Raw genomic sequence first — 24,903 nt, forward strand, 5'->3', positions numbered from 1 at the left:
ATTGTAAACCTCTCTGGTCATGATACTTCTACATTATCTAAGCAAGATCTTTTTTGCTTCTTTGTCTTTGCTTACATCTCTATCTCTCTCTCTCACACACACACACACACACACACACACACACACACACACACACACACACAATTGATTAAATAGAATATCTGTTTGTGCTGATGAAGAAGCAGTCATGAATCATGTTGATTGATGTTCTGTTAACTACTAAAGCAGCAGGAATTTTGAAGTAACTGTACTGGTATAAATAGATATTTACTGGATGATGATACACCAGAAATGGTGGTGGAAAGTATCTACCATGAAGGAAAACTTTATAGGACACTGTTAAAAGTCAGATTTGAAACTGCTGAATATCAGATAATGATTAAAGTTGAAAATATTATATGGAATTGATAATGGTAGCTATTGAGAAAACCAAATAAGTATTATTATAGTCTGTGTGTGTTACTATAGCAGTTGTAAAGGTAAAATACTTTTGTCAAAAAATGACATTGTATGTATGAAATAAATTGTCAACCATTTTGTCATTCTTCAAACAAATGTTCCCATTTCTCCTACTAGGCAGCATTTGTACATCTTCTCCCCAATTTCGCTGAATGTTGGTGGGATGCTCTGGTTTTGGATGTGTTAGTTTGTAACGGATTTGGTATTTACCTTGGTATGCTGGTTTGTCAAAAACTGGAGATGAGAACATATTACTGGGAGAGTATCAAGTAAGTAAATTCATTGCTTCACTGCAACCTATTCTATTTATAATTTCATTCACATTTAAGATGTGTTATAGAAATGTAAATTTACTTAAAATTTAACTGATACCTTATTTTTGTCCTTTGTTTCATTTTAAAAATTATTTTAATTAATGTTAAAAGAAGTACAATGATTTGTAAGAATAACTTTGACTCAGTTTACTTAGCTGTGTGAACAGCTGATCCAAAAGTAAAACCTCTCAATCAAGATGACACGCAATTGATATGATCAATAAAATATTATATAAAATTAACTAACCTATATCAACATACAAAAATAGATACCAAAGCAATGATTACTATAATTATTACAGTGCTAAAATAATGTAGGGGTTGCATGTTCATTGACAAAGATTATTTTACATACATGTACATTTATATCCTGATTGTTTCTGTTTCACAGAGATATCCATTCCACCACTGGAAAAATACGCCGAGCAGTTCTACAGTTTACACCATCCAGGTAAGTTTACCTGATTATTGATATATATACTGAAAGTCTACATCTATTGACAGTTTTGTGACAAATGCTTTAAACATCTTTCCATTGTCATTTTAATTAATGCACAACCCTCAAGCTAGATGGTCACTTTAATGTCTGTTTTCCATGCTGACATAGGTTGCATGGTTTGACAGGACCCAGCATGTCACAGGGCTGCACCAAGCTCCAGTGTTAGCTTTAACATGTTTTTACAGCTGGATGCCCTTCCTAATAATAATAATAATAATGAAATTATTGTATACAGTGCTCAGGTGCACCACAACTTGTCAGAAAGTGCATATAAAGTACATGCAGTAATGTAGAAATGTCTGGAAAGTGAACATGCTTGTGTGTGTATCAAGTGTAGTGTTGGCGAATCTCAGGAAGCATGGAAGTTTTGAAGGATGCAGTGCTCCGACAACTAACACCCGATGCCGGCAGTTTGTTCCAGGCTTCAGCAACTCTCAGCGTGAAAAAATGTTTCCTGAAGTCATGGGAGCTGTGCTGTTTTTTTACTTTGTAAATATGTCCACGGGTGTTAGATGGGTGGAGTTTGAAGAGGTGCTCAGAGTTATTGTTTGTGCGATGGTTGATAATTTTATGGGTGTCTGCCAAGTCAGCTGCCAGACGTCGGAGTCTCAATGTGTCCATGCCCAGGGAAGCAAGGCGTTCAGGATATGGCAAATGCCTGATGGAGGGTATTCTTTTGGTTGCACGTCGCTGAACAGCTTCCAGACGATTGATGTCCTGGGCAAGATAGGGGTTCCAGACCGGTGATGCAAATTCCAGGTGAGGTCTTACCATAGCTATATAAAGCTACCTTACAGTGTATACTGGTTTTTTTTTTCTTTTTGGTTCCACTGGTTGCCAAGTAAGTTGTAAGACAAGAAAAGAACAGGAAAGTGGAATCCCCCCCCATGACTAAATGGTGGGGGGTGTATTAGGAGGTGGGAGAGGTACCTTTATAACAGGTGCTGATAGGCTAAAGTATGATAGAGAAAAAGGACAGGTATCTTGCTATACAGGAGATACATGGTTAGTGGTAATAATTGGGAAGATGGTTGTGGTGGTGCCCTCAAATTATTTGTTAATTCAAAATAAAATGTTAGGTGTGCTGGAATACTCAGTCAAGTTATGTATGTGCAATGGCTCAACTAGTGAAATAAATCAAGTTGTGTTAATGATGTACTGCTGACTAAATTAATGGAAAGGGGTTATATAAATCTGACTTCTATTAACATGATGGTATTGCCATATTAATGTTGTAGCAGGTTTGAAGGATAATTCCTGTTGTGCACAAGATAAAAAATATTAAACATCAATAATTCTCCCTTGGGTTCATTTGTTTTGTTATAAAAAAAATGATTAACTTGAGAGTATTTTTGCAAGGCATGCACTCAGTTAAATATTGCTTGAAGTTGGGTTTATTTCTTAATTATGAACTGTAATTTGGTATTATATACCAGTCATAATTTAATCTGCAGCAAGCACCATCTAAAATATGTAAATGTTAAAACACACCAAATATAGCTGGAGATGATGATGATGACAGCTTTCATAAGTATGTCTACATATTTGTATAATTGTGAGACAGCAGAATGTTAGTTTAAATGAGTTGAAATCATCAATAAGAAAAAGCTGTTGTAATAGGGAAGACACAGCTTAGAAATATCCCACCAATAGGAGTGTGTTGGTGAAAGCAGGTTTGTCTGTCAGATACATGGCCTATTTCTACATTCTAATGTAATGATAAACTGAAAAATTGCCATTACTTCAATTTTTCTCAGTATACTTATATTTATTCTGTTTTTTATTTTGTCAGCTGGACTCATGTGCGATGGCTTGATCCCAATTCCTCCTACATGAGAGTGTTGGCTGTAGGTATTTTAGTTGTTATATGGCAGGTAAGTTGTATGTGTAACATTTCTATATATGTTGTCAGGCTTAATGACTTGCAGTATTTTTGCTATGTATCTCTTACATTTTAAGTTTAAACCTTGGTAGTGTGTTGTTTTTTGTTTTTCACCTTTCTGGAGTTAATAAAATTTGTACAAGTCATGTATTGCATTTGATTTGAGTGAATGATTGACATTGCTTTCTTACATCAGCTTAAGGCAACAGATTGAAGGATTGAAAATAAGACATACATGTATTTCTCAGGATCATTAGATATAAGTGGAGTGAAATGGCTATAACTGAGAAGTGAAACATTAGTGATTAGTTATTTTCTATCGTTCCACACAGAAACTTAGTAAAGCTAATGTAGAATTATATTTACCTCCTATTATAATGGGAGAAATGATAGTCCAAATTGACTTCATTATTATAAAGCTTCTAGTTAAGGTAGAGGTATTCAGTTAGATGATTCAAGTTGCCTATACTTCAGCTACCTTCTGTCTACCTTTCTGCTATTATTTACTGTACACATATTTTTTTCTATTTGCTGAATCTGGACTGTGCCCATGATCTTTGGCTCCCATGCTGGTGGCACATAAAATGCATCATTCGAGTATGATTGATGCCAGTGCTGTCTGACTGGCTCCCATGCTGGTGGCCTGTAAAAACCACCTACTACACTCTCAGAGTGGTTGACATTAGGAAGGGCATTCAGCTGTAGAAACCTGGCCAGATCAGATTCGAGTCTGGTGCAGCCTCCTTGCTTGCCAGTCCTCAGTCAAACTGTCCAATCCATGCCAGCATGGAAAGTGGACGTTAAATGATGATAATTTAATGTCCATGTTTTGTGCAGTATGAGTCATCTGCATAAATTAGTGGTTCAAAAAATTGTTGTGAACAATACTGCACTGTCTTGGACAATCAGCTATAAATTTTATATTATCTCAAGGCTAAATGTTCTCCATAAGTTAATACAGAGCAGTAGAGATTTCAATTTAGTATTGACTTACTCTTAAGTGAATTCTCAACCAAGGTTGAGAGAGACCCTTTAGCTGAAATAAATGTATATACACTTATGCATAGTGGTTGTGAACTTAAGATGCTGGTTTATTGACTGTGTTTATAAGTTCAAATCTAACTGCTGTTGTTCACCTTATACAAAGTGAATAACTCTACTTTCTCCATTTTTCCTGACTCTCCTCTTCACACTCTTACTTCATACAAGAATGTAAAGGTTATATTTGGTTATATTTTGTAAAATTTTTATATTCAATTTCAGGTTGCAGAATTGAATCTGTTCTTCCTAAAACACATATTTATGATTCCCCCTGCACATCCAGTCAATGTGATACGCACTGTGCTTATTGCACTTGTTTCTGCACCAGCAATTAGGTGAGTTTACTTTGAGTCTCAGAACTAGAATGGAGCCAGCAATTATGGATGTTAAACATTGGTTTGTAATAGTGTGTGCATGCATGTGCACATATGTGTGCATCAACATCAGTTTTGGTACAGTACTTTCATGATATGCTGTCTATTCCTTCTTTATAGTTGTGGTCACATGACAGTTTTATTTATATTTTGCCAGTAGCAATTACAGAATACTAATTATATTGTCATCATACAGCATATGGTGCCTTCTATTATGTTTATATATGCACAAAATAAATTACCTCATGGCTGTATAGTTGAATATGTAATTTTGCACTTTTTATCAGATCATCGCCATAGCAGGATGTTTAAAAAGTTTCCAAGTTTAATTCAGAGTATATTGGGCCTATTTTTCTGGTTTTCTCTTATAAGTTCAGATCCTTATGAGATGAAACCTGGGTTTGCAACCATATTAATAATAAACAAACAAAATAGATACAGTTAAAAAAGAAAGATTTCTAAATATATATATTTAGTAGCCGGTGGCACATAAAAAGCACCATCTGAACGTGGCCGATGCCAGCGCCGCCTTGACTGGCTTTCGTGCCGGTGGTACGTAAAATGCACCAATCCTATCGTGGCCGTTGCCAGCCTCGCCTGGCACGTAAAAAGCACCCACTACACTCACAGAGTGGTTGACGTTAGGAAGGGCATCCAGCTGTAGAAACACTGCCAGATCAGACTGGAGCCTGGTGCAGCCTTCTGGCTTCCCAGATCCCCGGTCGAACCGTCCAACCCATGCTAGCATGGAGAACAGACATTAAACGATGATGATGATAATAAAATAGTAGTATAAAAAAAAATTTTTTTTTAAAGTTACGATGATCTGCTTCAAATGACAGAGAAAAATATGTAAGCAATTATCTCTCATCATGAAAGGATCTGCTTAAAACATTGGCTGTTTAAAGCTAATTTGTTAATATTCAGGAATACAAAAGAATTCAGTTTTCTTTCAGTTGAGTAACTTAAACCACTTTGAGCACTACCTGTGTCTAAAATTTTTCCATTTTGTATAGCTTCCAGAATGTTTACTTTCCTGGAGGTATATGTGCCACCTTCCTCTAACTTTGCTTTTAGACTTAGATTTCCCATTTTCTGGTTTTTGTCTTCCACTCTCTAAGAATCACTATTGTGGTTAGTTTTTTTTTCCCTCTTCATGTTTCAAGTATTATCTCAGTATTTTTATGATTCTTATTTTCTTTTACATATATACCTGTCTTCTTTTCCTCTTTCTCTCTCTCTCCTCCCAACTTACACACAATCTTTCTCACAATTTTCCCTAAAATATTTTAGTTGTATCATCCTTATGAAATATAGTTTTGTTAAGATGATAATTCATACTACATTTACCAGTTCTTGTCCCATTTTAATCCTCAATAGGATATTGTTCCATAAATGAGACATATGTTTATTGATATTGCAAAACAAACCAATTTCATTTCATTTTTGCAGACAATATTATATGTATGTGACTGACACACAATGTAAGCGGGTTGGGACCCAGTGCTGGGTTTTCTGGTAAGTGTACTTTAACATTCTGATTCTTGTGTAACATTTTCATAAGGTCAGCCCAATATCATTATTTTGTATTCGTTTTTGCCTTGCTTGGAGACATCTTGCTACTTGTTGCAATCTTTGTCATTTCCTTTATAAAGTTCAGCTTCCTGAGATCAGTTTCACCATTTCTTTCCATTATTGTTCTCTTCCACAGATTGCCCATTACTTCTTTAGTTATTTGTCATCCTCCATTTGTTTCATATAACCATCTCTCTTGCACACTTATGATTCTTCTTGTGCTTAGTCTTTCCCTTATGCACTCTAATGTTACATATCCAGCAGAGCATGCTTGTTTCATTTCTTCCCAACCTTCACACATCTTCCACATTTAGTGCCCATGTTTTATTACCGTGTAATTTCTCAATTCATAGATAAATTTTTCTATTATGCTACCACCCCGCTCCTACACTTTCACTGCTAATTAATTACTAATTAACTAGGTAACAGAAGCTAGCAACTATTTCTAGGAGACCTTCCAAACATTTGAAAGAATTCATTTTATTACTGCTAACTACTTCTGCATATCTACTATAAACAATAATTCTCTATTAAGCCTTCCAGCAATCCCACTGCATCTCTTATATGCTCTTAGTTTACACCACATGGCATTTCTACAAATTTCTTTCTTACATATCAAGCTTGGCCATTACCTACACAGCAGTGGAGTCTTACTTGATAACCAAAACATTTGTCTTTGTATGGTTTACTTGAATCTAGGCTTTCCCTTCCACATTTGGAATTTCTTGTCTAAATCTATGAGATTTATACATTTCATTTAGAGGAAATCCCCTTGGGCAGCCAGTCTTAAAAATCAGTTATAGTCTAGAGAATGTTAATAAATAGGGGTCTTAGAACTAAATCCTGACAGACAGTTACCTGGATGTTAAATTCCTTGGTATGATCATTGCTTACAGCATTTCTGTACCTGACATACTTGGCTTTCACAAACCATTCATCTACACTTAATTTCTTTAACAACCACTAGACAAGAGAGTGTAGTATCATGTTATCTCACTAGGAAGAGGGCATCAGTGGTGCTCTTCCTGTCACAAGCTGAACTGCATCTCATCCAAGTTAATTTTCTTTGCTGACTAGTTGTGCTATAACCCATTCGTTTATTTTCATAGCTTGGTCCATCAGTCCAATATCAAAAATGACTGAAGTAAATTGTCCAGAGATATTGTTTGGGCAGATGTCCAAGCTGGTATTTTTCCAAAATTATGATTTAAAATTTTTTTAATTTAGGAAGAGGAGGTGGAAAGAGTTCTCATGACCATTACAAACTGTCCCAGAGTGGTGAAATTGATGTAATCTATACTTAGAACATCATTAGATTAGTACCTGCAAGAAAAGCAAGGGTGGGAAAGGAGTTGTTGTTCTGGTTTGAATGCTTCTATTTGTAAACTCTGTGAAAGAACCAAATAATGTGTTTTTATTAAAACAAGTAATGTTTATGTTAGAATGTCATCCTGCGGTGAAAACTTTGTTTTCTAGATGTGTAATCAATAATATCTCTTAATGGAATTAAAGAACTATTCATATAGTCATGTTGGAGATTTCTAGGATCGCCATCATAAAACAACACAACTTTTAGGCTTATCAAACAGTCATCTAAATATTTATCAGAATATACATAAATATAGCACTAAAGCTTTAAAAAAATATTTTGAATGAGAAATATCTTTATGATGTGTTTTATATAGAGAGACTCTTCTATAATTTAAAATCTGTCCATATAGCTTTGTGTGGGGTAAATTTCATTACAGTTTTGGTTTCATTATATAAATGACAAAATTTTTATTATCCTCTTGTGCTAGGCTCACTTTCTCCCCTAAGAACACAAGAAAACCATTCTGAAACTTTGAATTTTCATAATGGTGCTTAATCCTTTAATAGATTATAGGACATGATAATGAAAATATATCAAAATCCTAATTGATATTCTTCTATTTTGGATATTTTACAAAATGTTTTTTTCTGAATTATTAACAAATTTCTCCACTTTTAGTGCCATTACTTTAACAGAAGCTATTGTATGTGTCAAATTTGGAATGGACCTCTTCAAGAAAACAGTCATGATGTGGCTTCTCTTTTGGCTTGGAGTTCAAGTAAGTATAGATCCATTATCAATATTGTCATCAGTGTTTTTGTATGCTTTTCCCCAGGCTGGTGGGAGTTGGACAAAATTCCTCAAAGCAATATTCTGTGGTCAAATCCCTTCTTGTCATTTGTTACAAGTAAGATATTATTTATATCACATGTCTTCATATGTTTTTAAAATACTGAGCTGCAGAATGTATTGTTTATAGGAAACTTTACCTCATTTGCTCAAATTGTGTCATATGGAGACACATTAAAGGTAAAAAACTCAAGTGTGCACACATATACACACACACATACATGCACATGCTTCCTGTCTTCCAAATTCACTCACAAAGCATTGGTCAGTATAAGGTTATAGAAGACACATACGAAACCTGAAATCATGTGCTTACTTAGCAAACTCCATATTCACACAGCTGTGTCTATTTTTTTTTTCTTTTCTTTTAGAATTAACTCTTATTAATATACTTGCCTTATTTCATTGCCTCCTACTTTAAAAATTGTTACATGCATTTGCCTTGCTTGGGACTGGTGAGAGGAAGAGTATCTGACTAAAAATCTACCTCATCAAATTTCATTTGCTCAATGCAAGCAGGGAAAAGTGGATGTTAAACAATGATGATAGACATGCATACACAATACTGGAATGCTTCTATCTTGAGATATTTGATGTGAAATTATTGAACTATTATGTGCTCTCCTCTTTGTGCCCATCCATCTTCTGACATCTTCGTTTATTACTCTGATATTCAGTTTTATATTCATAGTAAATTCTTGTATCAATATATATACATAGAAATACTAATGACATGATCATGAAATAATTTTGAAGATACTCTTTGCTTTGTGTGTATGTTTCTATCTATCCATCCATCCATACATACACTTTATTTTTGATCCTAAGAAGGTGTTTGAATTGTTGAGCAAGATTTTGAAGAACATCATCATCATCATCACCATTTAACGTCCGTTTTCCATGCTAGCATGGGTTGGACGGTTCAACTGGGGTCTGGGAAGCCAGGGGGCTGCACCAAGCTCCAGTCTGATATGGCAGTGTTTCTACAGCTGGATGCCCTTCCTAATGCCAACTACTCCATGAGTGTAGATGGGTGACACAAATAAAATGCATAAATCCCAATTTCAGAATCTGTTGTCAGCTTTATATTTTAGAAGCTACCTAGCTAACAAATATATATTCCCATAATTTTGTTGTGGTGGAAATTTTTTAGAGGTGAAGATAAGCTATTAACCAACTGTAGTAGTTCAAACAAATATCACCTTTTTCTAAATAGAAAATATTAGAGGAAAGTTTTCAAAATTTTCAAAAAGAAAAATCTGCAAGTACCATATATAATTTTAAAAAATCCAGTATAAATGTATCAGACATTATTTCATAGAAGACTAACATTTTTGGTTTGTACATACTGCTGACAAATTTAATCTGGTGTTTTCACCCAAAGATTCTTTTAATTACAGATTTTTCTGCTAGAATAAGGAGGCATTGTGATCAAAAAGTATGAACAGTCTCAGCCAGTTAGATTTTGCTTTCAAGACTATTTACTTTATTTTTCTCTTCTTTCAGCTCCTAGGCAGTTTGGCCTGTGTTTACTCATGTGCACTGTTTGCTAAAAGAAATGAGGTAAATATAATTTTGATCTTTCATTCTGTGAATATTTTAGTTATTTTCGTGACTTCAAAAATATGTGATTGTAGCTTATGTAGATTCTGTTAAGAGTTGATTAGAATACTTAGATGAGGGCCGATGTAGGTTGATATTAAATTTTCATGGTTGCAGTGAAAATAGGGCTGTCTGAGAGAGAGAGAGAGAGAATGTAGTTTTACTGCAGAAATGACAATGTTTATAATTTCCTTTGTCGTTCTTAGACTGAGGTTAATCAATTTGATAGTTAATGTAATGTGTGTTGTCTCAGGTTGGTTCATGCTTAAAATGAATTCACAATTGGCTTTGTTTGAGGGATATATAATTCAGATGAAATAGATGTTACTCGCCCATCAAAGATTTAGCTAGAGTAGTAGAGGGTAGAATTATGACTTTAGGATGTTTCATTTGAATTGATTGGACTGAGAAAATGGTAATATATGCATGGAAAGAGAATTTCAAGAAGATGCTGTTCTAGGGAGAAGTGAAGACCATTCAATGTGTGATGTGAAAGAAAAGGTTTTGTTTTTTTGTGTAGTGGAGGTTAATGTATTATCCTTAAAAGAGGGCAAGTACAATTCAAAATGTTTAGAAAGCTTTTGTGACAGAGAAAGTCAGTGGTTTGTGACCATGTGATTAGAATAAGATTTAGAATAACATTTAAAAAATGTTGGGCCACACATAATAGTTCCATTACTTGACTTATAATTCCATATATTATCATCCAACCCATGCCCTTTTGGAGAAATATAGTGGCTGTGTAAGGCATAGGCGTGGCTATGTGGTAAGAAGCTTGCTTGCCTACCACATGATTCCAGGTTAAGTCCTATTGAGTGGCACTTAAGGCAAGTGTCTTCTACTATAGCCTCAGGCTGACCAAAGCCTTGTGGATTTGGTAGATGAAAACTGAAAGAAGCCTGTCATTTATTTATATATGTATGTATATATTTGTGTGTCTGTGTTTGTCCCCCACCATCGCTTGACAACCAATGTTGGTGTCTATACATCCCTGAAACTTAACAGTTCAGCAAAAGAGACTGATAGAATAAGTATTAGGCTTGTAATGAATAAATCCTGGGGCCAATTTAGTCGACTGGAAGTGGTGCTCCAGCATGGCCACAGTCAAATGACTGAAACAAGTGAAAGAATAAATAGCATATGGTAATATCTGATGTTAATAGCATTGGTTGTTCAATTGATCAGGGTAATAGCTTGAAGACAGTTAATTGTAAACCTAAGAGCAAGCCATAAATGCTGCACCCAAAGTCGAAATAGAACCCCATGCCATATTCTGTTACATAGTAGCAAGTTGCAAAAGGCTCAGTGGTACAGTCAGCATTAATGGCACTCGTAGTTAAAATTTTAATTGAACTGTGAAGGTGTAAGTCCTGGTAACGGTGATCAGGGCTGATGATTAACGTGTGGAACTAATAAACATTTAGTTATGAAGGAATGTATTGTGTGTGTAGTTTCTATGTGTGACTGAGTGCATGCATATATGTGTGTGTGAATTTTTATACATATATACACATGCACACACACACACACACATATATATACATACATACACCCACAGACATTTAACATTAAATGCAATTATTTTCTCTTGCAGCACAAAATGAATGCAGATTGGATGGACTCTGACAGTACAAGTCGTACAACACCTGTGCATCAAAATTACTCAGCACATAATGTGCAGAGTAATTCTGCAGAAACATCAGAGGGCAACAGCACCCCTCAAGAAACAGGCAGTCTCAGTCGTAGTCCGCTACATCATAGGGTAAAGAGTAACGTGACTAACGGAAGCCTCTAGGCAATCAGACTAATCTGAAGATTGGTTTTTGCTTCATTTCTCCCTTCCACAATATACAATAAAAGCACATGGGAAGGGAGCTATATTATCATGAAGTAACTCTCAAGGAAGCCAGTAGTGGATTTCATTGAGAAATTAAATTAAAATATACTGCAACAGGCTGTAACTGTTTAACAACAGACAATCACGTGAATATTGGGCAATGTTTTTTTTTCTGTTTTGTTTTGTTTTTTTTTTTCTAATTCCTGTAAGCCCAATGAGTCTGTACATTGGCATTGACATTCCATTTTATGCCCAGTTACTTATCCTAACAATGTTGTGAGGTTGGGAAGAAGGATTAAACAAAGCAACTTATGAGATTTAACCTACTTTAATTTAAAAACCTTTTTTTAAATTTGACTTTATGTAAGATTGTAAAGAACTGTATTTATTTCTCCCTCTTTCTAACCAAAGACTTTAATCAGTTGATGGCTCCCTGAAAAATTAAAATAAAATAAAGTTTTTGATCTGCATATATTAATATATTATATGCAGTTTGTTAAATGGGTCGATTGGGGACACCATTTAACTCCTCCTGTCTCATGAGTCATCAGTTCATATCCTGTTGTAATAGATATTTCATTGTATCTTGGATTAAAACACTTTTCTCAACTTGCCTCTCTTTACCTAGCTGGAGAGAACAGGTAAAATACCATCTGTTGTAGACTAGCAATTTATCCAGGAACAGAGGTTTATCTAGTCAAAGTTTGCGAGAGGATTTAAGTTAGCTTTATTTGAGCAAACCTATGGAGTTAGCTGATCAAATGAAGCATTTATTTGATCAGTATTTCAAGCTATGACCATTTCATCTTTTAAGAATTAAAATATCTGATACACTCTTTTTAAATATGTTAAAGGAGTTTATAGATGGAAATTTCAATATTACATTGAGTATATCAAATAATGTCTTGGAAATTCTATTATTGAATTGTCAGGACTGATGTTTATCAAGGATCTTCAGACTACTAGATTATTAGGTCATGGCTTGATACACTAATTCTTTGTAATCCCATCACATATTATTGAGCAGTACTAAAGAAACAAACTGAGAAAGTACTACAGAGCTGGTTGCTATTGCACTTATCTTTTAACTGAAACAATTACTTCACTGATGGCTTTATTTCTAAACTTTAGTGTTCTCACTTTAATTTTCCTTTTTTTAATCAAATGATTAATTTATTTTCAATCATATATAGTTAACCTGCTAATTTTATTTGTTCCAACACTAAAAAAAAATGGGAACAAATATAAAAAAAAATGTAGAAGTCTCTTATATATGTAAATAAAGACAAGAAAATCTGAAAACTTCTAGAGTTGGAGTTGTTTGAAATAGATAAAGAAATTAAATTTACAGAGATGTTAACATTCTGTAAATGCTTTTGAAACTTCTCAGCATTTCTTTGGCTTTATGTTTGTGTCGTACTATTTAAATGTGCTTAGACACATACACTGATGTGATCTACCCTATTTTAAGTTTGCTGCTAAGTAATTCATCTACCTCTGAAGAAGCCCCAAGCTGCAAAGGCTTAAATTTTATTTTTTTGTTGTTTATATTTATTATTTATCGATTTGTTTGTCTGTCAGGAACTAGATATATTAATTATATAAACTGTAGATTAAAACTTTTGCTGAGAGAAGATTAATATCCTAGAGAGACAATACTGCAGCAACCCTAAGTAGTTACTCAACTTTTCTCCACATTTTGTTTATTTAATGAAAAAACCTAATTAAAATTGAATTTTGTATTTCTTCTAATTATAAATATGACAAAGAAAATGTTTACTGGTTGTGTGATCTTGTTCATTTGTTTCTGCACCATCTATTAATTAGCATGGGCAAGCATAACTTGGTTAGATTCACCCATATGAAATAAATCTATTAATAAACTATTCTTCAGCCCAAACCAGATATATAACACTTAGAAAAACCTTATAGTATGTCTCTGTATGGTTTGTGCTGTAGGCAAAGCAACAATGATTGGTTACCACATCAGTGAATTATGATGTGTCACTGAAAGTGGTTTGTGCTAAGATGTCTACATACAGGATATGAACTGTTGACCCTCCAACCAAAAGTCAGACACCTTATCAACTGAGATATCTAAAGAACCCCTGTTTAAAAGTGAACTAGCAAAAATGCATAAATGTATTCTGTGTAATTTTTCTAGTAAACACACTTGTATATATTTGTGTGTATAAATTGGTGAAACCCATAATCCATTTGTCTTCATAGAGACTATTTTGAGCAAATCAACACAGAGCCCATCATTCCAGGCTAATACCTAAGGCAAGATTTGAACTTGGCACTGAAAAACTAATAAAACAGTCATCATTTATACAGTGCTGCTGTCTGCAACCGTAAGATTTACTTTTCTGTGTCATTTTTTTTACTACTTGGTGAATTTAATGCCATTTAAAAGTTCTTGGTCAGAGACACAGCACAATGACTTGACTGGAATAGTTGCCTCAGTTGAGTTCAACATCCTATCACATCAAGAAGCTGACATACAGACACACATTTATAAATAAGATTAAAGATATTTAAAGAATGTCAGTTTTATATTTCTTCTTAATCATGATTGTCTGTCTGTTAAAGGAAGTTTCTGTTGTGGTTGCTCCAATAGAAGTTCAATGCTGCAATTCAGGTTGAAATGGCAGACTGATTTCAACTTGAATTGACTTGAGATTTGAAACTTCTAAGGAGAAGTTATCCATGAGGCCCTCAGGCATGTCTAGTAGAGCAATTTGCATTTTATTTGAAATATAGTCCCATTGGAACCTGAGGTTTTTTACTCCCATCCAATGGTGGCTCTATGACTGGAGACTTTCAGAAAAAAATTGTATCTAATGCACTTAATAGTTAATGTACTGCTGGCTACAAATAAATGAGTAACCACTTACATAACTGATTGTATTTGTTGCATATTTATCCATAACTGGCATTGGGGAGGAGAAGGTTGCAAATATTTCACTTTATACATAAATATATCTTGTTTTATTTTATGTTAGTCTTTTACAAAAAAAAATTAATAAATACAGAAATGTCATGGTGATTGTAAACAGACTGTCTCAAATTTCTTTAGTTCCCCTTCTGTTGTCGTATATAAACATTAAAACAAAATCCTTAATCTAATTTATATTTGTTCTTTTCTTTTTTCATTGCTAAATCTACAGACACAGTAACATCATAATGTAACTTCAAGTTTAAAGTAGAAACTTTAGTTGCACAATTTCTAAACTAGTGGAAATTCCTCGTTTGGCACTTATTTTCTCACCACTCTGGTTAGTTTTTACCAGATCTAGTTTAGAACAACAAAGCTCTATTGCTATTTTCTTCCTTAAATGTGTTAGGTGTGAGATTGAAATTTGTGGGATTCTATTAGAGAAGAAAATGAAGTTGATTTCTCCATTTCCTACTCCCAGATCAGTGGAGGACATGAACTGAACACTGCAAGTTAATTAAACACCTGTTAATGACACAGCATTCCCATTTTTCAAGCAGTGATTTTATGCTTGATAGATCATGATATTCAATGACTGAACATATGTTGTGACTATGAACACAACACATTGCTGCTCTTAATGGGATATCAACTGTTGACTTTCACTGTTAATTTAAAAGTCAATACTTATGACTACCTTTGTTTCCCAATGCAAAAGTAAAATGGTAGAAATATACAACACTTGTTGTTAAAAAAGAAAACAAAAATTTTTTTAATCATTCGTGTAATGTCATTTTCATATCAGTCTTATTATAATTTCATTTAGTTGCTTTTTTTTTGTACTTTTCCTTGATTTTCTTAGTAAATAGTGAGCCAAATAAAAATATCTTAGGCTTCAGTGAATTGAAATCAATATCTGAGATTAGCTTTCATAATTTAACAGTTATTAAAACCAGTAATATACTGGGGGAAGTATGTCATTGTTATCAGTTACACTTCTCTTGAAAATTGGTTTAGATCTAAGTCAAAGAAAAATCCCATCCCTCAATTTTTTCTTTTTTATTCTCTAAAAACAAATGTTCCTTTAGAAGTATGTTCTAGAACATGAAATTATTTTGCCTTATTCTTGCCTTGGCAATTCTGTTCCTGTTCCTTAAGAGGCGTTCTACTAAGATTACTGACAGAAGATTCACAATCTTCGATTCACTGAATGTTATCTACAAATATTTTTGCTTTGCTTTGTTTTTTCTTTGTTTAAACAAATTGATACTTATTAAAAATGTGCAAAATATAAACATTGTGTGTGTGTGTGTCTACATACATACATACATACATACATTCATATATAAAACCATTTTTGTAAGTTTGTGTACTTGAGTACACTAAACATGCACTGAATAAAAGACCCAATACCGGTTGTTGTCAAAATATTCTTTATTTTTAGCAAAAGTTTGAAGTAAACAGTTCACCCTTGATATTAAATATCAAAATATATTACTGTGTGTGTATGTATATATACATGCATTTATGTATATTTGTGTGTAAGCTACAGTTCACTGACTAAAACCAGTAGCGTTTATGTGTTTGTGTATATAAATTCCAATTTTAGAATAGGTACACCCATGTCTCTGCAGGTTTTAAGAGGCAACTAAAATGAAATTGGAAACAAGACGATGAGGCATTTAGCCATAAACCCATATTAGAAAACCTAACCAACCCATGCTAGCACAGAAAAGCGTATGTAAAATGAGACACCTGTGAACTCATGGGTTCGATTGTGGACTGGAAAGTGCATTGTATCCTTGAGCAAGATACTTTACTCCATATTGCTCTAGTCTACTCAACAGAAAACAAGTCCCAACAAATAGCTGATGAAGCCTCACCTCCATTGTCATATCCTCAATGTTCCAATCTGTCAAAGGTGAAAGTGTCTAGAACTGCTCACGACTGAAAGCCTGGTAGAAGCTATCAGGTCATTTTATATGTATGTGTATTTCATACATACATATATTTGTGTGCGTGTGAATGGAAAGTAGTGAATTTGCTTACTCATGCTTGTTGAGTTTAACCAGGTAATGTACTTGTAATATTGATTTGTAAAGCAGTGCCTCTTTAGGTTACAAGTACTGTAAAGTATTCAATTTTTTTTTTTTTTTTGATGATTCTACCAGTTCCTCATGTAATAAATATAAAATTGTGTGTCCCTTATTTGGTGACTTGTTTACAACAAATCCTGTTTCAATTCCTACTGAATCTGCTCTCAGCTAGCCTCTGATTCTTTAACCAGACCAGATATATATATTCTAGTCACTAAATAAACACACTTCACTTCCTGAAGAATATTTAATTTGTATCTGTATGGTTTGTTATGAACAAATACAGCGTCTCACACACATTTTATAACAAGGTGATGCCTGATAGTTGTAATTGTTTAAATATTTCTCTCTCTTTCCTCAAAAGGGAAAATGAAAATCATTTTTACTTTTGAAGAGGCACAGAAAAACCAGCTATAATCTAGTTAATAAAATACATTTTGACTCAACAATTATAATGTATTGTGTATATTGTCTGCTTTATATTGACTTACATTTATACATCTTAAATGTATTTAATATATATATATATATATATATATATATATATATATATACTGATACTGTGTTGGTTTTGAGGACAAGGGTTCCAGTTGATCTGATCAACAGAATAGCTTGGTTTTGAAATTAACATGCAAATGGCTGAGCACTCTACACACACAACATAGTTCTCTGAGATTCATTGTGACAAGGCTGGTCCTTTGAAATGCAGGTACAATTCATTTTTGCCAGCTGAGTGAACTGGAGCAACATAAAATAAAACATCACGTTCAAGGACTCAATGTGCTACCAGGAATTGAACTCATGATCTTACAATCCTTAGCCAAATACCCTAACCACTAAGCCATGCACCTTCACTGTAAATTTATATATTAATTGAAGGGTACAGTATTATATATCCATTACAGCTGATCTTACCAATCGGTTTCACACTAAGGCTTCAATAGTGTTAAGTAACAGTCTGATTATGTAACTGTGCTCTTTAGGAGTAGCCATTATGGAATATATGTATGTATATATATATATATATAGTTTCTTCATTATTTTATGTATGCTCTCCCATATCAGCATGGGTTGGACAAGTCATCAGGGACCATGTCTTACTCATACACTGTAATTTTGACATGGCTTCTGCAGATATAAGCACTATTACAAAGTGTATTAGGGTCACATTATTGTAACACTAGCACTGAAGAGGTTACTTTGTTTTTGCAAGACTAAATAATCCCCTCTATGCCCTGTAGTCTCTGTTCTCTAGCATCAGAGAGCTGTTTTATCTGTGGCAGACACCAGAAAAGAATAGTGATAGAGAAGACAGTAAAGGGAGAGAGAGAGAGTGGTAGATGGCTACATAGGATTGCTGGTCAAGGGGATTCAATACAAACAAGCCTTGTGATGGGGAAGATGGAAGACAGTAATATCCATAATGAATGAGTGATGGACAATAATAAAGATAGGTGGTAATGAGAGTTGGGATGAAGAATGATAGGAAAGAAAGCAACAGCTAGTAAATGAATCCAATACAATGCCATCACATACAGAAGTAAATACGAGAGTGGAAGTAGGGATAGTGGCAAATAATGGAGACTTAATATAAACAATAGTAAAGAGAGCATCAAATGTATATATTATACATACCAGTCTTCAGCATTTTTAAATCCATTCTTCCATGCTTACATAGTTCTCTGTCACAGTGCTTCACTACAAGTTGCCATCTTTGGTCATCATTTTCTTGAGAGCAATTTTTGCCCTTTATCTAATATCTTCCCTGGCCTTCTTCCACAGGTTCCATTCACTTCCAGTACTCTACATGCTCTAACATTCTCCATCCAGTGGAGTATGCTTGCCTTATTATTTTTCCAACCTTTGCAAATTTCCTACATTCATAACCCATGTTTGACTACCAGACAAAAGCCTTCAGGTTGCATACTCATAACTATGTACATCAGTAGCTGTTTCACTTGGAAGAGGTCATTGGTAGTAGTACTGTTGGCATAAATCCAAGCTACATTGCAATTAAGATAATTCTCACCCTAATCAGTAACTTTCATAACCTAGTCTGTCAATCTGATGCTGTAGAAGTAGTTTTCTTTTTCTAAAATATTTCCTTGGTCTGCTATGCCACTCATTGGTACAACACCTTTCTCTCAAGCCTGATTACCTCATTAAGTACTCCTGATGGTCAACCTCCTTCCCTACCACCAGTATTAATTGCACATTTGACTACTGATGTAAGCATCAACAGCTGCTGTCTCTGTTGGGTTTACTTGAGACATGTCCTTCCCCCATGCATTCTACTCATTCATAATAGCCTTTTTATGCGTGTTTCTTTTTGGCTTTAGTGAGGGCAAGTAGGGCACTATTATTCTATATACACTTCTCCCCAGAATGTTACGATTTTCTCACACAACCTTGCTGTCTGGAACAGCCTACATCTCTGATCTCTTACATTGCAGATCATGTGCTAATAGCTTACAGCTTCTTTCCTGACTGAATATATTTGATGTTTAACTTGCCTTCAAGCTATTCCATTTTCTTCTAGTCATTCCAAATCTATCTCTTAGCTTTTATCATTGTCTACAGTACTATTCCACAAAATGCCTGTCTGGAACATTACATCGACCACAGATTTGTCTGTGTTGTAAATTGTTAAATTATTTGCATCACAGAACTCCAGGATCTTTGATTCCTGCTCATATTTTAAACCATAGCCATAGCCTTCATTAATGTTGGAGAAGCAATCATGGAATTTAAAGCATGTTCGTTAAAATTCCTAACAAGGATACTTGTCATCTGTCTTTGTGTCACTCTTCCACTAATTTATTTGCAAGATATGATGTGGGAGAATTGGGTGAAACATTTAGTTATCTCTGTGTTCTGGATTAAATCACCTCATAAATTTATGGCCTTGTGCCATAAATTTATAATTGAAATCATTTGTTTTGCTCTTATACAAAGCATTTCTTGGTGGTCGTTAACATAAGTAACTGTGATGGTGAAAAATCTATCCTAAATGAGTTTGGTCAAGTTTCTAAAATATTGCCTCTTCTTGATATTCTTCCATCTCTGCTACATGTTGATTGGATCATAAGAAAGGGACGATTAAGAATCTTACAGAGGTAAATTCAGGGCTTAAAAGTTGATAGTAAGTAAGGTCAGCCTGTGGAACCAATGATTTTTTTTTTATCTCATCAAAACAACTGTGCATGCTTCAGACGGTTAACTTTTGCTGATTTTGTTCCCCTAAGTGTGGGTAAGCTGTATAGCTTCATCTCATTACTGTATGCAGCAGAAGCACTATGAATGGTTTTTAACCGGCAGCGCTGAGTTCAAGTCTTCCTAGGTGTGAAGAATGTAACAAGGAAACCACTGTCAAATTGTAGCTCCTTTGTCAAGATGGTCGCCAAGATTAGTTTTTAATTAGATAATGACTCGTATTTAGGTAAATGCAAAAGACTGGTGCTTAAGATAATCTAAAACTGATATATCACTATTTCATTTCTTTAAATTTTATATATTTTGCCATTTTGGAGGATAAGAAATGATAAAGAGAATCTCTTGATGAGTCAGTAAATAAGTTTTAATTCCTGGTTGTAGTCAACTTCATTGTTTAAGCCTGAACATCACAATCTTTCCTCTTACTCTTATAAATGAAAACTTATACATACTAATTAAATGTATGTACATAGAAATCTTTAATAATATTGTAATATAGAGTTTGTTTTTATTAACTCTACAAATAAATCACATTTCAAATTCTTGCTTGAACTCTCCTCATGGAGCACAATGCTATCAAAGCCAAATGTTAATTGCTTTCAAAACAAATAAAAAAAAAAATATTTCAACAAGTGAACTAATAAGGGTTGTTATGTTGTTCTACATAAGGAAATTATGTCAAGTGATTTATGGTTTTTATATCAGAAATAAAATCTTACTGCAAAAGCAAATAAATTCTTTGAATTGGCTAAAAATAAATATTTATAGGCTAAAGGGAAATCAAGTGACATCAAGCCTAGATTATAAATAATCGAAAATATACCAAACCAGTATATTGAATAATAATAATTATTTATAGCCAATAAATAGCAAATGCAATTGAGAAGAATAATGTTTATTTTTCAGAAAGTGTATGCAAATACATCTTAGCTAACATGTTGAGCAACTTATTTTCATAAGAGGTGTTCTTATAAAATATTCTAAATTTATAAAACTTCTAGAAAAAATTCCATACCTACATATATCATATATGTTCTAAAAAAAAACTATAGAAAGTAATTCCTGTGACTATATAGGATATTTAGTATTTATACAGTAAATTCTTGGTAATTCCTCTATAAAAATATCTAAAAGAGAAAAAAAAAATTATTACACAAATAAACCAGTCTCTCAAAATCGTAATATATATATATTCACCTATGTACAAGTTTTATAGGAAATAACCATTTCCATGAATACAAAAATTAATTATCTTCAGAACTGTCTTATTCATCTAATTTGAAATTTAATAACAATCTACATTATTCTATTTGTTAGAACATTAATGTATTCTAGTGGTGTTATACTTTTAACAAGTTTGAATGTTATGCTTTCAACAACCTTAACTATGCAACAAAGACAATTGAACACATTTAATCTTATAAAGATGAATAAATAAATGCATAAAAACAGCATTTTTAAATAAATTTCTCTGGGTTGTCATTAACGTTTACAACCTAACATTAAAAAAAAGCATTCACAAATTAATAGTGATATTTTTTGCAGTGCATCCTATTAAAAACTACAATGAAGCTAGTTTTCCTAAGCAAAGATAAGGTGATATTTACTATTATAGTGAACCTTTCCTGTTATAATGATAGTAGAGAAATAACTTTTATTACATTACGTAACAGGAATTTTATCCTTGGGTAGCAACTGTTATTTCCTATTTGCTTATCCCTAGAAAGTATGAAAAATGATTAATATTTCCTTCAAACTTTGCTTTTGTTACATTTTTCAAACCCCAAAGAATCCCTCTCAACACATGGCTATTATGCCCCCCCACTACCCCTGCTCATCATCAGAGTTGCCCCCCATATTGTCAGCCATTAAGAGACATGCTCAAGTGGTATTGAGCAGAAAATTTGCTATGACATTTCTGCTTCAGCATCTTGGTGCTGAAATGTAATGGAAAATAGGTCAGTTTCAACACATTGATGTCCATGTCAGAAAGGCAAAATTTCAAGAGAACAGTAGTCATTTCCTTTGATTTATAGATAGAAGCAAATAGGAAACAACACTTACTGACCAAAGACAAAAAGAAAAGAAAAGAAAAATTTTGTTACACTGTGTTATATAGTATATATATGAGTAGGTTCAAATTCCTAGCAGTCATATTTCCTCTCAAACCTCAATTTATAGTATAACTCGCTATATAATATCATAAATAAACCAAACCTATTGTTTATGCAATTATATGCAGAAATGTTTTCCAAACTAAGTATTCCATAATGCAATGCATAACTTATTACCTAACTTTAAATAATTATAATGTAAAACAACCCTTGTGAAAAAAAAAATGTATAATTTCCATTATTATTTAGATGTAATCTTTAAAAAATAATTATGTCTTTAAAACAGTTACAAATAACCAATCAAGTTATATGTTTGTTAATTAAATCAAGTTCAGATTTTTTTTTTTTTGTTACTGACAAGCTGAAAGTAATCAACAAAATAATAATTATTATTTTAAAGTAATCAAGTTATGATGCCCGTGTCACCAAGGTACCAAGGTACAAAATTGCTTGATAATACAAATATGTTCAATATATTTTATCGTTACATACAGTGATTTGTAAGCTCTTATTTATCAGTGGGTCTTTTTGCAAATAGAATCTCTATTGTTTTATCTATACATAGGTCACAGAACATTCTGTTACCAATGTCTTTTCTTTAGCCAATATACACCATTCCAAGATGTAATGGGTGTTGAAATCATACAGATATATTCAGTACCTGGATACATGTATAGCATTTCCTCTTTAAATATTGTATAATGGATAATTTATGGAAATTTGATATAAACAATTAAGCGAGTGTTATTTTCTGCAGTTACTTAAAATATGTTATATATTGACATATCTTAAATTACGAAAATATCAATTTTTTCTTAATATTGATAACTTTTATACAGCACCATCTATAAGACAAGTCATTCTGATATGTCTCGACGAAAAATGTATTTACACACACACAAACACACACATATATACTTTTTTAATAATCATCTTTTTTTTTATATTTTAAATTATATGAAGTCTAAATTCCACTAAGTTATTGCATTGTATGCTTGTAGAAAAGAAGTAGAATAGATGAGATTCAGGATAATCCATATTGTTTGTATGATAAAAATTCAAATATAGACTGGTTTTAAGTCATGCTTAATAAATATTTTAAAATTAAGATTTAATTATAGAATTAAAGTGTATATACATTTTCACTGTAAGAAATTAAACAAAGTTATTCCCCCTAGTCTATATGACGTACTCTGCCCATTATCTCATAACCATAAGAACATAAATGAAAAGCCCCCACTCTAAATATTGGCTTTTTGAAACTTTTTTGTTTATTGTTGTTTTCCACCTTTTCTTCTTAATTTGTATACAAACCGAGTAATACTGTTTTTATGGTATATAGTATTATATGTTTCTAATAGAGAAAAAAACTCGGAAACATCAAAATATTCAACGCATAAAGGAAAATATGTTTTATAATTAGTATTGACTCTTACAAAACCAGTCTGCTTTCCTTTTCTAAAGAATTCTGCAGAGGTGCTAATAAAACCAGTCTTTTTAGGAGTGAGTGTTATACATAAAACATCCATTTATTCCTAATGTTAACCAGTTCATAGGAACATGATCATGCCACTTATAAAATAAAGAAGCAAAACTGCAAGGTCAGAGTGTTAATGTGCTTTATCTGATATGCTCTGGGTAAAACAAAATTTTAAAACAATCTTTTTCGTTTGTTTTATTTGTTATAAAACATAATTCCAATACAGCATAGTAATATGTCTCTGTTATAAGTACACTTTAATATAGCAATGACTTAATATTTCCTTTTTAGCCTTGGAATGTTAAGAGTGGGGAAGAGAAACATGTTTACTCTGTTATTTCTTTGCAACTAGATTTTATTTTAATATAAAAAGCAAATAGTGAGTATTATGGAAGCAAGTGCTCAGTAAGATAAAATTACATGGTTGTAATCATTGAAGTTGTGTAAGAAAGGTATGAATGCCACTAACTCCCCATTACTTGTCAACTAAAATACAAAGACTATGTACTTTGTCAAAATTAATCTAAGACAGACACAAATTAAACTAGTGAATATTGCAAACAATAAACAACCAGTGGGCTGTGATTTAACATCTGATGCAGGCACTCTTTTTTTAGTTGTCTGGCAGATCAGTTAATCTGTAGAACTTGAGAGTGCCTAGATATGAGGAGTGGGGGCCGATTCTTCTGGAGGCCTGCAATTGCTTGGTTTCTTGGCCAAAAAAAAAAAAAATGAAGAGGATTCTTTTATATAACATTATAGACTCCCAGCCAATTACCAGACTTATAAACTCATTTCACTCCTTGCAAACATTTATCCAGTATATATAGTAGATGTTTGTTTTCTACAACTTCCTTTAGCTAATATTAATTCAAACTTTTAAAGCGGCAAGCTCGTAGAACTGTTAACATGCCAAGCAAAATGCCTAACGGCATTTTGTTCATTTCTAGATTCAAATGCTACCAAGGTTGACTTTGCCTTCCATCCTTTCAGCGTCAATAAAATAAGTACCAGTTGTGTACTGAGGTCGATCTAATTGACTGGCCCCCCTCCCACAAAATTTAGGCCTTGTGCCTAAAGTAGAAAAGAATAAGATAGGTACCAGTTGAACACTGGGGTTGATGTAAATCAATTTATCCCCTCTGCCGAACTTGCTGGCCTTGTGCCAAAATTTAAAATCAATATTAATTCAAATTTATTTTTCTAAGCACATTTGTCCTTGATCTCATCAAGAAAGTGCCAAGGAAAATAATTTGGATCTTTCATTAGCAATACTTGCACAATTTAAACACATTTATGTGTCAAATTTATTTATGAT

The 24,903-nt window shown here is 33.2% G+C and overlaps 1 protein-coding gene across 1 annotated transcript in view; it reads left to right on the top strand.

Annotated features, from left to right (window-relative positions):
- LOC115209963 (phosphatidylserine synthase 1) overlaps positions 1 to 16,096 on the top strand; it is a 59,761-nt gene extending 43,665 nt beyond the window's left edge. Inside the window, exons 6-13 of the mRNA XM_029778611.2 lie at positions 577 to 728; positions 1,165 to 1,224; positions 3,065 to 3,146; positions 4,418 to 4,530; positions 6,022 to 6,087; positions 8,135 to 8,234; positions 9,812 to 9,868; positions 11,502 to 16,096. Coding sequence (XP_029634471.1) covers positions 577 to 728; positions 1,165 to 1,224; positions 3,065 to 3,146; positions 4,418 to 4,530; positions 6,022 to 6,087; positions 8,135 to 8,234; positions 9,812 to 9,868; positions 11,502 to 11,702 — 831 coding nt within the window. The 3' untranslated portion in view covers positions 11,703 to 16,096. The remainder of the gene's footprint in view (positions 1 to 576; positions 729 to 1,164; positions 1,225 to 3,064; positions 3,147 to 4,417; positions 4,531 to 6,021; positions 6,088 to 8,134; positions 8,235 to 9,811; positions 9,869 to 11,501) is intronic.
- The last annotated feature ends 8,807 nt before the right edge of the window (positions 16,097 to 24,903 follow it).

This window comes from Octopus sinensis, linkage group LG3 (assembly GCF_006345805.1).
Source record: "Octopus sinensis linkage group LG3, ASM634580v1, whole genome shotgun sequence".
Classification (NCBI taxonomy): Eukaryota; Metazoa; Mollusca; class Cephalopoda; order Octopoda; family Octopodidae; genus Octopus; species Octopus sinensis.